The sequence below is a fragment of the Cotesia glomerata genome, linkage group LG3 (assembly GCF_020080835.1).
Source record: "Cotesia glomerata isolate CgM1 linkage group LG3, MPM_Cglom_v2.3, whole genome shotgun sequence".
Classification (NCBI taxonomy): Eukaryota; Metazoa; Arthropoda; class Insecta; order Hymenoptera; family Braconidae; genus Cotesia; species Cotesia glomerata.
In genome coordinates, this window is record NC_058160.1 from 2,705,103 (window position 1) to 2,721,442 (window position 16,340).

At 29.1% G+C, this 16,340-nt stretch overlaps 1 protein-coding gene across 19 annotated transcripts in view; it reads right to left on the bottom strand.

The window, feature by feature from the left end:
- LOC123262111 (forkhead box protein P1-like) overlaps positions 1-16,340 on the bottom strand; it is a 237,823-nt gene that overhangs the window by 91,326 nt on the left and 130,157 nt on the right. For 18 of the 19 annotated variants that reach the window (XM_044724159.1, XM_044724162.1, XM_044724155.1 and 15 more), the window contains one exon: positions 3,544-3,678. In XM_044724159.1, coding sequence (XP_044580094.1) covers positions 3,544-3,678 — 135 coding nt within the window. Of the gene's footprint in view, positions 1-3,543; positions 3,679-4,007; positions 4,515-16,340 lie in introns of those variants that run through there. The other variant, XM_044724170.1, reaches the window with a different exon arrangement.

A 16,340-nucleotide genomic window follows, 5' to 3' on the forward strand; every position in this document is an offset into this window, starting at 1 on the left:
AAGAACGACTTCTTTGTTCAATAATTTTTTTTTCTTGTTTCACAAAGAATGAATATGACAAACTGAAAATTGACTTTTTCTGGGTCTTTATATTAGACAGTTACTGATTGATTACTTTAAATACTGAAGCGTGTCACGGGATTAACTGCAAAAAATCAATACCACAATGTTCATCCTTGAACTAATGCTTTAAATTTATTTTCCAATTTTTTAAGCTAAATTATAATTATTAATTATCAATTAAAAAATTGCAATTAACTCACTTAGCTCTGATGAAAAAATCAAATAATTTTAAACTAAAATTTCGATCATTTTGATAGAATAAAATACTTGAGAATTGGATACGTCTATCGAGGAAAATTTCGAAATAAAGTCTACTAATTGATTTCAAACAGTTAAACAAACAAACTAAATACATTTGGTTGTATGATACGTCGATTTAATAACAGACATTATTTGCCTATATCTTTTGAGTTCCCCTCTTATTCTCATTCTCTATTATCTCATATTCTTAAATTCATAAGACATATCTGTATCTAAAACTTATACATCATATTTCTGTCACGACGACGTGATTATTTACCGTTATAATTCACCAATAATTTTCATTTCGTATTATCTTTTTTTTTTTAATTTTTTCTACATAGATTTATTATACTTCGAAATAGTCAAATTTTTAGTTATTTATTCCAGCGTTTATTTCTCCTTTAAATATAAATTACAATATAATTTTTATTTGCTAATAGAAAAAAAGGTGTCAATTTTATTTACACAGTTGTTATGTGTGGTATATTGGAGAAAGAGAATAAATAAAAAGAAAGTGTTGTAATACTTATTTTAACCGATTAGAAGTCATTAACATGGGTTTTATTATTTTTTGAATAAATTTTTGCTCGCGGATTTTGCCAATACCATTATCTCAGATAACATAATCACTAATAACAATACAATAATTAATATTCAGACTCGCAATTCTCAATAAACAGTAACGTATACAGAAAAAAAAATATATCTTGGCTCAAAAACAGTATTACTGTTACAGAACATTTTTAGGAAAACGACGGATATTTTGATTTAAGAAAATTACTTTTTTCATATTTAAAATATTCGATATCATGAATCAAAAGTTTACACGGAGAGAAAAATATGGAAATCATTCCTATAATTTTAATGAAACGTTTTCCTATTCCATTTTAGAAGCGATTACTTAAATTATGGGAATGGTACCGATAATTTTTGGGAAATATTATTATAATTATGGGAATGGTTCCTATTAATTATAGGAACGATACCTATAATTATAACTGTAATATCGGCATGGTTCCCATAATATATATGAGTAGTTTATATAATATTATAGGAACCATTCCTATAATATTAAGGGAACCATTCCTATAATATTATGGGAACCATTCCCATAATATTATAGTGATGATGCCTAATAATATTGAGATATTTATCATTACAACTCAAGTTATTTGTGACTTCGATGACCGCTTTGAAGCATTTGAAATTATTAGTAATTTCGATCATTTTACTTGCTTCTCAATAACATCATTTGAAATATGTAAAATAAGTAATATTGTTCATATAAATAATAAAAGTTACATGCCCAAAAGGTGGATTTGATAAATATTTAACGTATGATTGTAAATAAATAATTTGTTTTAAAAATAAAATGAAATTGTAAAAATAAACAATGAATTTCCATATCTACTTTGCTCCTCTAATTGTATAGTGAGAAATTCCTTTTATTAGAGAAACTTTAGAATTGCTACAATATTTTTCAATATTATCTAACACAATAATAACTGAGTTGGAATAAGCAATTTAAGATTAAGTACACACGTGAATAAAAATTATGAAAAAGAAATTTTTTCACTCTAGTGGAAGATCAATTTTTATTTACAAAAAAAAATTTATTAGCAAAAAAATATATAATAATTACTTTATATTTTTGATTTGGTTGCTTCATTATTATGAACATAAACATTTTTCTATTATTATGTGCGTCATTGCCATAATATTATAGGAACCATTCCTATAATTTTTGGAAAGGTTTCTATAAATTTCTCTCCGTGTAGTTTTTATTTTATAAAAAAATAGTTTAAACTTAAAAATTAAAGCTTTTGAAACAAGAAAAGGTTTACTTTCTTAAGAAAAAATTCAACCAAAAAAAATATTATTAACTTGAATTGATACTATTGAACAATATTGGCTGTGGTACTACTCGTACTTAACAGTGAGTCCGGTCTCGGGTAAATTTTCTATTGATTTTAGTTTTTAAAAAAATGAATATTCTCAAATAAAGAACATTAGTATTATTGAGTTTATTCACTTCTTGAATTTAGAGAATAATTTTTTCAATTAATACTAAAAAATCCTGTACGTTTAAATGAAAAAGTCTTTTGGTTTAATCTAACAATAAATTATTTTCTAATAGAAAGTTATTTTCTTAATTCAAATTTTTGAATACTATTAATATTAAAAATTTTTTGAATAAAGAAAAAAAGGTTTTTTCAGTCGAAGAACAAATTTTTAAAAACTAAAATGTTTTCAGTTTATTAAATTTTTTTTTCGTAAATTAAGAGATTAAACTCTACAATTTACAAAAAGAAAAAGAATTACTAATTGAACATAATTCGGGGAGTCTTATGCAACAGATTCATCTTATCGAAAAATTTATAAGGAAAAAAATATTTTTAATCATTTTTTTCTAGTAGCATACCAAGCGCGACCTCGTATCAATGTAAAATAAATAACATTAAAAACTAAAATATAAAAATGCTTCTCACGTGACTCATGTTTCAGTAAACACTAGTCGCGTTCTCGTCAGTAAAGACTCACGATGTATCCCCCTAAATTATAAACAGCGTCAGGTTGACGCCACAGTACTTAAAAGTCTCTTAAACAACCCCGACAATGTACAATGTACCGAGACAAAGAAATAATTGTTTCTTGATATCTTCAAAAAAATCACAAATTATATGCAGTGCAAAAAATTATTTGAAGGTTAACCTTTCTTGGTCATATTAATAAAATTTATTATTATCATTGTAATTTGTAGCATTAAAATTTAAAAAAACAAGTTTCGGAATAATTAAATAATAAAAAAAAAAGTAGGGAAACAAAAAGAAACTATTGTTCGAATAGTTAAATTTTTTATGTTACATTTGCACATATATGAAGTAATGTAACTGTATATACATGACATAGGGACTCTAAGAACCGGATTCATCGAAAAGAACCTTATTTTAAAGAGACCATAAAACACTGTACTTCCCCGGAATATTTTTTTGACTTATAACCGCGGCATCTACTGGCGGGCGCTTCAGGCCCATCCGCCGGGATTTTCAATTGAATTCAAAATTAGGGGCTTCATTTTATTGCCAAGTGTCAAACACTTTTTACATTTTATGTATCACCCTCGAATTCTGTTAGATATATTTATATAAATTCATATTTTTTGTCAACCGAGGATTCAAAAACACTTATTATAATTTTGTTAGTTTTGTAAGATTTATTTAACTAACTAATTAATACCTGATCTTTATCGTGTTGATCTTGGCCGTAAAGTGGACCATCACCATTCGGAGTAGTCGAAGCAGAGGGTCGTTGAGACGTTGACAAGTTGATCGCACCGTCTCCGTCCGTGTCATGATCCATTATGCCATCGTCCTGGAATAACGCCATTTTTCATCATTTATTATTAAATTATTTTTTCGTTAATCAGTATTTATTAAAATATTTTTCCGGTATGAAAACTCTCTTAGATTCATCAAATTTATTATTAAAAAATTTTTATTCATAATTTTCACATTTTTCAATAAAAAAATTTGTTAGAAACTTCAAATTAATTCTAAAAAAAGATCAAAATAGTTAAAAAAAATTACTACAGTAAAACATTTGAATTTTTTATTCATTTTTTTTCACCACAAAATTTCCGTAAAAAATTATAATTTAATATCTAATATATTAATAATGATATTGAGCGAAAAAAATCTTACATCATTTTTATTAATATTGTCATGGATTTCCAGTAAAATAAAATATAAAAACAAAACTAAAATCACTGATAATTCCAAATAAAATCACAGCACACAACACTGGATAACAAAAAAAAAATCACAGCATTATTTAAAAACCAAGTACACTTAGAGTGAAAATCGGCGCACGATTGCTGTAAATCATCACATGGTAACGCACGTGGAATAAAAATTAGGAGCGGGGAAAATCGGTAGTGGTGAAAAATGCACGTAGGCAGACAAGTACTAAAACTAACAATAATATTGGCAATAAAACCAAGTAATTAATAATAATACCAACAATAATAAATAACAAATTTAAGTAAAAAGTAACAATAAATAATAATGAGGTAATGGAGCACGTACGCGGCTTTAAATGCGGTGGCCGAGTAATATCGGAGGACTAAACACTAAAAGCGGCGATGCCAAGCGTACAGAGAGTAGAGTAGAGTAGAGAGTCAGCCGAACCCGCCGGGGCTGTTGCTTATTGTGTAAATATAAACAAATATAGTTGAAACGAACCAACAGGCCTGCTTTTAGTCTCCCCCCTCCTCGTCCTTACCCCCCTCTCTGACATCAAGCACCACATATGAAATACATACATATATATATATACGTATGTATACATATATTAAATGCCCTGTACTGCGAAGCAAGTAAAGCTTGCTGCTTGGTTTAGTTGTACAATACGGAATACACTACGACCAATGTAATAGTTGTTCAGTGTATTACTTGCCGGTGTACACACTTTTCTCCTCCCCACTGATGTGTACACGTCATCTATGTGTACACACGCTATCTCACTTCTCACGTTATCTCTCTTTCGCGTTTATATTTCACTTATACACCATTTGGAAGCAACTTTGTTCAGCCGCGAATTAAATGTGACGCGGACGCGAACTCGAGAATCGAAAGTGGATGTCCAGGCCCTTTACACAGAAAAAAAGGTTCACTTGAGCCAAGAAAATATTTTCTTAATCATTTTCTTGAGCGAAAAAAAAAATTTTTTTTGACACACGAAATTTCACTTATTCCAAAAAAATTAATTCTCTTGCTTGAAGAAATACGTATCTTGATCCAAGAAAATTTATTTAAGTCAAGAAAATCTTGTTGTTTTGAGAAAATTCAGCCTTCTGCTCCAAAAAATTTAGTTCTTGATAGAAGTAAATTTTCTTGTCTTGAGAAAATTTCTCTCTTGCTCCAAAAAATTAAATATAAAGATAGAAGTAAATTTTCATTAATATTTTTATTGATTAACATGTCAAATGGGAATATCAAATAATATTTCATCATTTTTTTTCATTCAATATGTATAATTGCACGCTAAAATAATATAAAATGGGTATCAAATATTCAAGAGAAAAATTTTCTCAAGGTGAGAAAATTTTTTTCTCAGCTGAAGTAGGTGGCGCTGCTTCCCTAAAGTATCTAAAAATCTTGATCAAATATAAAAATTTATTGTATCAAGTATTTATGATATTTTGAATTAAGAAAAAATGACTTCCATCTAGAATAGAATTTAAAGAAAAATTTTTACTTCGGCCAACACAACTTCGGTCTTCCTTCAGGCACCGGAAAATTTTCTTGAGCCAAGAATTTTGTTCTCCAGTCAAGAAATTTTTCTTTTTGAGTACTTATTGTTGGGAAACTTTTTTTTAATGCTATTACTTTTATTTTTATGAGATACGCCCAGAAAATTGTCAATTTATTAATTTATTTTTCAGAAACGTCAAAAGTTTGAAGATCAAAATTTTATTGATATTTTTGTCAAAGAAGGAAATTTGGAGTACAAATCGCATAAATTTACACAGAAAAAAAATGTTCTTGAATCAAGTATATAATTTTGAAAAACTTCATCTTCTTGATTTGAGTCAAAAAATTCTTAAACTAAAAAATTTTTACTTGGTTTAAGTAAATTTTACTTGATTCAAGAATTTTTCGTCTTGATTCTAGAGAATTACCCTGTTCAAAATTATTTTCTTGGTTCAAGAATTTTCCTCTTGAATCAAGTTAATTTTTTTTTCAGTGTAGTCTTACAAAAAATAGAAAAAATTTTTACAAAAATTATTTATAATTAAATCTTGATGAAACAGTTAATTTTTGAAATAAAAATAACAAAATTGTTGCATAGGTCAAAAGTAGTTTGTAATAACTGTTATGAACTTTTGAAATTTTTTGAGGGTGTATTAGAATAAATAAGTAATTTGCTTGTTACAACTTTCAAATAATAGCTTGGTGTTAATGTTTAGGGTATGGTTGCATGTTATTCAACTTGAAATGGCGTGAACTTGGATATTATTTACTTTTAACAACTCTAAATACTTTTATGCGCTACTTTTGTAAGCTATGGTAAGCTACGGGTGTCTATTATTGTGAATTGTTTCACAACTTGGACTATAATCAAGAGAATTGTTAGTTATTTCACACTGACTTTGGAAGATATTAAATATTTCTAGCATTAAAATCGATACTGTAAATTTATTTTTGTTCAATAATTACTTCAGTTCAATCAAAAAATTATAGGTTGAAAATTAAAAAAAAATATATATTTTAAAATGTTTGAGTTGAACAAATGAATCCTTAAATCGGATTTTTATTTTCATGAAATATCATTCGAGATGACGTTGGATAGTTATTTTTCTCTCCGAAGAAAATTCAAACATTTGACTTGAAGGCTAGAATATTACCATCCAAATTCATAAAAAATGAACCACCTGAAAAACAGTTATATCTTTAAAAGCAATAAATAATTCAATTTATAAATTCATCTTTGAAATCCTATTGAATTTATTTGTTAAATAACTAAAAATATACAATATTGACAGTGGCATTAAACATTAAATATCACCCGCTTAATACTCTCAGTTATTAAACTTTGACTAGCAAGTTTCTATTCAATAAAGTTACATTTATAACCCATAACACAAACCTGGTATGTTATCTCAATTGACAAAATGAATTTTTATACGTCACCCGAAATATAAAGCATAAATTATAAAAAAGGTATTTATTGGTTGTATTGCTCCTACACGGAGAGAATTAAGTTATATCATCTACAATATGAAATTTTATGTGTTAATCATTTAAGATAATAGTAAAATTTTCCAGTGTGAAAATCATTAGTTCTATAATTTTGTAATTAGAATTAATACACAGAAAAAAAAATGTTCTTGAATCAAGCATATAATTTTAAAGAACTTAATATTCTTAATTTAAGTAGAAAAATTCTTGATATGAGGGAATTTTTCTTGATTTAAGGAAATTTTATTTAATTCAAGAATTTTTCGTCTTGATTCAAGACAATTACCCTCTTCAAAATTATATTCTTGGTTCAAGAATTTTACTCTTGAATCAAGTTAATTTTTTTTTCAGTGTAGTTATTTGATAGAAGTTTGATAAAGTATCGTAATATTTTTTATTTGAATTGTAGTAGTTATTATTGAGGACAATAACGATTACTATCAAGGATAATGACGTTTTATAAAAAATTTTTCTTAGCTTAGATGATGACTATTATAGTTTATGATGATAACTGTTACCATCTCTCAATTATTCGCATTATAAATATCTTTTGGAGATTATAAAGTTTAATGAAAATTAAATTAGCCGACATCTAAAAATATTTATAATTATTTTTTTATTGAAAAAATTATCACTAAAAAATAAAAAAAAATTTAGTTTGTAAAAAACTTTAAAATCTACAAGTGCAATTTTTCAAAAATATTTTTTACTTCTAATTTAATAAAATGAAAAAAAAAAATGTAAAATATCGGCTAACTTTAGTGTTATTAAAGTTTATAGTAAAATTGAAAATTTTAAATTTAATAAGTAAATTCTGATAAGCAATATTAATATTAATATTAATAGTACGTTGATAGAATATTAATATAATGAATTTTAAATTCAATTATACGTTGATAGATACTTTAATTGCGATGATTTATTTAATAACTTTAGTAGTATTAATTCCTATCGAGTTAAATTAAAAAAAACCCTACAATAACTAGCTGATAATTTTTACTATTTATTTCTCTTCGTGTACTTATTTTGTAGATCGCAACATACCAGTTCGTTATACTTACATTATATTATTCGAATATTTTTTCAAGTCTATTCCACATGATCCCTCACAGATGTTTACGAGTAAACATTTTGAGATTAGTCCCGATCTACCATGTGTCGGGTTCTCCGCATTAGCATTAGCCTCTACAGCCTTGTTTCTTTATTCCGAGAGTAGTCATAGAGCAACAAAAAATATTATAAAATAATACTAAATAAAGCAAGGGCTTGACGTCCAATGAAAGTAAACCAGATACAGGACTGTATTCGTTAGATGTGAGACACTGAGGCGGAAGTGCTACCAAATAATGATAATAATAATAGGAATAATAATAATAATAATTGTAATAATAGAATAGAATGGTTGAAAACTCAGCTGAGATTAATGCAAGGGGAGAAATAATATTTTGGCGTTATTGTAGAATAGTTATATATAACTATATAACAAATATATTTGGCAACACGACGATATTTTTTTTCTTATTATATTCTCGTTAAAAGGATTGACGTTTTTAAAAAGTCATACTTGAGTTGTAAAATTCAAGTTTAATAATTTAATTAAATATTTTAATAAAAATATTTTAATATTTAATTAAATATTTTAATAATGAAGTGAAAAAATTTTCTGCTTCATTCAAGACAGAAATTTTCCAAAATAATTTTTTCAGTGAATTTTTATAAAAAAAAAAAAAAAACTATAAATTATTTTTTATTCAGATCTTAAATTAAAAATATTTAGGAGTTAAATAATTAAGTTATTTTTGGAGGATTAACTTTTGGGTACCTAAAATAAATAATATTATAATTAAAAATATCAAAAAATTATTGACATAAAGTTTCATAAATAATAATTTAAAATTCCGAGTTACAAACGGGAATATATGTTATTTGATAAGTAAATTACATATTACATACACGCAAAATTTAATATTAGAGTATCATAATAGCAGCGAAGGATACTGCATGCTGTTGTGCGTTGTATATACTAGAGATTTAAGCTTAAGGGCGGGGAGTTTACGGGTGTATGTAGTTCAGTCTCTTAGTCTTGTATTGTGTTGGTGCATTTACTCAGTACTCCACTGTTAGGTATTTGGTGGATAGTAAGTTCAGCTGTAAAGCGCAGGGGATCGCGAAAACAAGACTGCTCTACTATCAGGCGAGCATAAGAACAGCGTCGACTTAAATCCCGTGGGCTTTACGCGTCCATTGTCGACCTAGAGAGAGAACGCTCGGGTGACAAGGACGCCGATAGTGGGGCTACCAAGAACCAAACCGTTTTAGCTGTTTAGGATACAGGAGTTTAGTACAAGGGTGAGATCCTTTAAGTGTAGTGTATGGATAGATGTATATTATTTCTTGGGATCGGATCCTCGCGTCCTTCCTCTCGCTCCTATTCAGTCCTATGACAACACAAGTGCTACCTTATACTTTCCGTGCAGCCGGCCGGCTGGTCACTTTATATGTTTATTTTGTAAATTCACTCTCTTCCGTTTTATTGTAATTGTAATTTATTGTATTTTCATTTGTATTGGTTATTAAACATCCACAAGGATTATGTAGTTTTGTTTTAGTAATCTGGGATTGAGTATCATTGTCATTATAAATATTTTTTATTTCAATTATTTATTAATGATGGTGTATAAAGTAATTAATCATTACTAGCAACCTTGCAGTCGCTATGTGACTGCCGTGACTTGTGAACTATAAATAAATAAAATTTTGTTTTATTAAATGATAATTTTTGTTAAATTGTTAGGAACTTTCTTAAATATTGACGTTTTTAAAAATATAAGCTTATCTCGATGTTACACTCATCAAGAGCTTCCATTTGAGTACCCACACGCATTTTCATATATTTTTCATATATACATATATATAATATATATATAAATATATGAAAAATTGATGTGGGTACTCAAATGAAAGGTCTTGATGAGTGTAACATCAAGATGAGCTTATATCTTTAAAAATGTCAATAGTTCACGAGATACAAGGTCATTTCTTAATTATCTATCTAGAGATAGATCATTTTCGAATGCAACCTAAATACTTATCATCATAAATTGACTATTAGTGAGAATGATATGAAATCATGAAAAGGCACAAATTCAAGTCAAGACTTTTCCAACGATACCAAATTTAACCATAAAAACCGATTTTATCATATAAATACACTGACCAAAAAATTTTGCTTATTCTCTTAATAATATAGATTATCATATATTGGTAAATTAATAGAGTCATAGAAAATATTAATAGTCCAGAAAAATTGAATTTAAATTATTTCTTTTTCATAAGTAGATAGTTGCATTAAGTATAATTCTTGATTAAAATAGAAAAATAAAATCTAGTAAAAAAATTTTCTGATAGAATGAGTTTTTATAGATGGTTTGATGTGGCTATGTATGACCGGATCAGGACATCAGCCATATTAGAATATATGTATGAGAATAAACAAATAATTTATTATTTTTTATAATTATCTTTATGTCAATTAATATTGAATACATTAACAGTCGTATTGGAAAAAAAATTAATTTAATAATCTTGGTTAAACTAAAAACCAATATTAGATAAGCTCTTTAAGAGGGTCGAAAATATAATTTTTTTTTCTACCTTAAGATCTTAAAATTAACTTTTCTGTAAAGAGTCGATATAGCGATTTTGCGCCTTCTATTGTATATTTTAAACACTATCTTTGATAAAAAAATTGTATCAAATTTTTTTTATTAATAAAATTTTATCACAGAAATTGATAAAATTGTTAATCAGCAAGTATGTAATTAAATTTATTTATTATTTATATTAATAATGGATAAAAAAATAAGCGTAACTATTTATTTTTCGGCCGTAGGTAATTAGTGAAGTGCAGACAAGTATATAAGATAGTGATAAAAAGATAAAAAAAGGGTACTGGTGTGGAGTAGCTCGTAGAGAGGAAGAGGGATGAAGAGTGGTGACTAAGGGCTTGGTTTAGAATATGCAGACACAACAGTGCAGGTCAGAGTGGTTACTCTGATCGTTAAACGGAAAGAAAAAGTACGGGAGGCTTTTTGGCCATCTCTAAATAATAAACGAGAGGATTTAAGCCCTCAGACCGGACCCGCAGACTATAAGGGTTGCTACATAAAAATACTTGAATCTGAGAAATTAGTGAGTCGGTAACGGGCTGTCGGGGACAGGGGGTGTGCGAATACGACAGGAATGGGCTCTACGCCGGGAGTAGTTGCCAGGGTAAAAACCCTGATGATGATGAAGAACGAGTTAGAGTACTGAACCAGAGACAGAACACGGGAAAAACCATGAGAATGAGAAAAGAGACAAGAGATCAGAGACGAGACGTAGGAAGCATCCGCGGTGGGTGGGAGTCAGCGCTAGAAGCTTCTCTATACTAAAAGGGTTGAATTAATGTCGCGATAAATATATGATTTAAGGTGGAAACGTTTGCAACTACGGCTAATTTTTTATCTGAGACCCGGCGCAAGGGTTTTTCATACACTCGGTCCCATCTTCACTCACCCTCACCCTCTCCCTCTACGATCTCCTTCACCGCCATCTACACTTGTCTTTATTGTCTCTTTTTTATTTATTTTTATTAAATTATTTTTTGACCTTAATTTTTCCACCGCGATAAATTTTTTACTCTAAATCACGCTCGCCATTTTTTGCACTCTCTTTAAATTTTTGGTCCCTTTTTTTTTTTTTTTTTTTTTTTTTTTTTTTTTTTTTCGACGATTTACAGCGGGGAAAATTTTAATAATGGTTGCAATAAAATTCCGTTTTCTTTTTGTAATTTTTTACGAGCTGAATATTTAATCCATTAATATTTTCTAAGCATTTACACATTTTCTTACAACTCCAAGCAGATAGTTAATTTTTTTGGAATTAGTATTATTTATTTTGTTTTGAGTTTTATTTCAAACTAGTTGTTACTCGCCCGCTCCGCTGGGCGCTTTTTAGAATTGCATTTTTAGATTTAGACTTGAAATTTAGTTAGAATATTGTTTTGACTTGCACAGATTTCAAATTCTATCGAATTGGCATGCGCCTTTTATCCATGTAATTATTCTAGCTAATATTCATTGTAACTTTCAATGTGCAATCATTATAACATTCCCGTGTTTTTTTTACAAAAATGAATAATAATTAATATGAAAAACAAATTTGTAATGAGCATTGAAAGTTTCAGTTAAAGAAATTGTAGGTCTCATAAGTGAAGAAATCTGCCTAGTATATAAACATAACCAATAGAATTAAAAAATTTATTTTAAACAAATGACAATCGAATCACAGTAAAAAATTTTGGGTCATTGCGTCAAAAAATTTTGTGTTAAAAATTTTTGTGTTAAATATTTAACACTTTTATATGTAAATTTAAGATTTATTGTGTTAAATTAACACAAAAAAGTGTTAAATTGACACAAAAAAGTGTTAAATATTTAACACAAAAATTTTTTGACGCATTGACGCAAAATTTTTTACTGTGATAGAATAAATTTAGTTACAATAAAAATTTATTATTTCTAAGTCAAAAAAATATAGGTTCCGGATAAGTAATCACCAACATATCATATACTAAAACCTTCTCCAAAACACGCTGCATCTTACGGTACAAGTATTATTCCGATCAATTCAGTAATTTTCGCAGTATAACCGGACAAATAAACCGGCTCTCCATTTATTAGTATAGATTTTGTCGTACTTTTTTTTTATTTTATTGTGAATTTTATCTTACCATCGTCTTGAATCTTATCTTAATCTTGGCTTGGAACTGTCTTACATTTTATTTTAAATTTTGTTGTAACAGGGAAAATCGAACTTCCCGGGGTTATTATCGACCACTTAATTAACGCACGGTAGGTAAGGGCTTTCCTTTACCTTTCGATTTTTGACAAGTAGTTTCGACTTGTCACCGGGCGTGCTAATCGAAAGTCCCAACTACTGTCCCCGAAAAATGAAACGGGGCAGAACAATAGGAAAGTTCGAGAGCCGGAGTTCGAGAGTTATAAAAGAGCCGGCAAGAAAAACATCGAGGCTTTTTTCCCTTCTTGAAGCCAGTGGCCTTTTGCCCTTGTGAATCAGTGATCTTGTTGAGATCAGTTTTAGTCAATAGAGTGCAAATTTGGACGTCGAGAATAAAGAGCAACTGCAGAGGAAGTTATCGGGGCATTTTGGAATTGGACAACCCTGACCGCAGGCCAGCACCCTGGTTCGAGACGACAAGACGCCAAGCAGCTGAGCCCGCCAAGTTGGACTGGAGTATTAGTCGTCGTTGGATAAAACAATAATTGAGTCTCCAGGTATTTTCGATTATTTTAGCCCAGATTAGATTATTAATTTAATTAAGAGGCTGAAATAATTAAAATTAATTTCTCGAGCGGCCATTTTTATATTAGCGAGTTCGTACTTTAGTTATTTATTGTCAAGGTCAATTAGTTAGTTTTGTCGCTGAACTTTTATATTGAAAATTAAATTTAATTGATTAATTATTAATTTATTGGTAGAAAATTTATTAGTAATTTATTATAGGCCTGTTGGCTATAATAAATTAATTTTAGTTAAGAATTTTCAAGACAAAATTTGAATAAGAAATGAAAATGCGTAATTAAGTTAGTGAAGGTCATTCTATAATGTTCTATGGTTGTAAATCTTGTTGAGACGCTTTAGAATTACAGTAGTTGAATTTAAGAAATTGTGGTAAATTAAATTTAGGCCGGTGGGCTAAATTTAATTAATTTAGTTAATTTAGCGAATGTATTTATTGAGAAATTTAATGAATTTAGAAAATGATTACTGAACTTGTTAAGAAAATTATGTAGTGAACTTTGTTAAAGATTATTTAGTGGAGATTTAGTAGAATAAATTGATTGATAACTTTAGTAGAAAATTTGGTTAAGTAAGTTGAAAATGAATTTAGTTAAGAAGATGTATTAATGAATTTAAATCGAAGGTCGGAATTTTGTGTTAAGTAATTGTTAGGCGTAATTTTGGTAATTTTGGAGAATGCGTAGTTTTGAGATTCAGTTTATTGATAATTAAGATGTATGAATAAATTGAGAATTTTGGGAACTTAAGTTAACGTCCGGTGGATGATTTTATATAGAAATTAGTAAGATAATATGGTATTCCGTCAGGTAGACGAGGTTGTTTTATGTGAATTTAGTTCTGGTAGTTGAAATAAACTTTTGTTAATTATTGTCAGGTTGGCGTAGCTAATAATGAGTTCATTTAGTATAGATGCGTAATGGTCTATGATTAAATAAAGAGTTTAGATGCGTAATGGTCTATGATTAAAAAGAGTTAGATGCGTAAAGGTCTATGATTAAAAACAGTTAGATAATATTTAGTTTGTAAGATTTTGGCAAGTGCCTGCGTAGGTGAGAGGTTCTCACGTTAGGTTAAATTTAAGGGTAATAATGTTAAGAAAATCTGTTAATTTTAAATTGTTTAATTGGAATAAATAATTATAATTATTAATTGTTTCTCAGCATTTATTTACAGCCTTTTCTCAACTTCTCACGACCCGATCTTTTCCTTCATGCTACCCCGGTTCCTGGGACACCGAGTATAAAATCCCAGTGGTGCCCTTTTTAAAGAGGAAAGGGGTGACCAATTGGACCGGGCTAACCATCCGCGTTACATTGTCATAAACTCAAAAATGACTCCAAATTTTGAAAAGTACCTCAAAAAGGAGCTTTATCCTTAGAATCATTTCCTCTCTCCTCTATCTAAATTTTTTCCCTGTAAAAGCAATTCTAAATTATCCTGTACATCTATAAATTAAAATTTTTCCGCAAATGGCAATCAGTAGCCAGATAATTAACATAAAATTTGAATAAACTGCAAAGCATTTACCGGATTAAGTACGTCGAATATCGAAGGTGACGGCGAAAGCATTTTATTAAGCGTTAGCACGTATCAAGGAGAACAGAATCCGGCTAGGATTTGCCGATGGACGATGGATGCTAGCGAATCCCATCGGGACCACAAACACGCGCTTCCCCAATTATCTAGTCTACTGATATATCTCGTCCTCCCGCGGGTCGCCCGCAAAATCACGATGGGACACTAGAGTATCCTTCAGCTTTAGTCAGACTATAATCGCGGTACCGTGTGGGATTTTCGTGTATCAGCAACTCATACGTGACGTGGACATGGTATGGTTGGCCTGTGTCGTAAAAAAAGTCGTCCAACCTCCTTCACTTCCGCAGCAGTGATAGTAATAGTAATAGTAAGTCTCTTACTACACAAATCGGACGTGGGATCCTTATCCAGGAAACTGCGGCTAAACCTCCATTTCCACAACGTTTGCACTTTTCGGATTACCCTGGCTACATTTGAATGCTATACATGTTGGATGTTCATGTGTGTGGATGTGGGTATAGACCTATGTTGGAGATGTATGAAGAATTGATATATTAGTATTAGGGGATAGGATCTTTCCTATCTCGAGGCTTCGCAGAGAAAGAGATTGCTGAGGGGCAAGGCGCAATGATAACTTATGTGTACACGTAGAATGTTGGATGTTAGATGGCGAATGTGGATAGATATGCATACGGGGTGGACGGTTGTGTTTCTTAGGCATGACTGGACACAGTTTGCATCGGTCATCGTATTATCTTTAAACTCGTAAAACACTCTTTTATAGGTCCACGAGATGTCCGGCCACCGGACTTGGTCACGGGACATTGAATTGTATAACCATCCGCTATACTCGGTACTGGGTACACCAGAGACCTCAAGATTTTTCTCAACACCGACTTTAAGGCGACTGAATTTGTTCTATAAATCAAATTCATTATTCTTTGTTCAAATCGGAGATTAATTCAAGTCATTTTTGGTCTTTTATATTTTTATTTTTTTCATAAGATTAAATTAATGTCAGAAAATTTCTTCAATGAAATAATATGAAATTTTATAGAATAATAAATCAAAAATCGAAAAAATTTATTTTTGATTTAATTATTAATATAAAAAAGGCCATTCGGCAGCCGAAATGGAAGTAGATTTTTCAAATAAAGAAAATTGATTTTTAATAAAATAATATAAATACTAATAATGTATAACTTAATTCCCGAATTAAAAACAAAATTCAATAATAAATCTAAATCTATTTAGAACAAATTTTGGAAAAAAAATTATCTTGTGAAGAAAAAGTTTCTCAAATATTTATCAAACAATTGCAAAGATTATAAGATTTGAATTATAAATGTCCAAATTTTAAGTAACTGCTTAGGAACAACAGTTTCCAAGTTA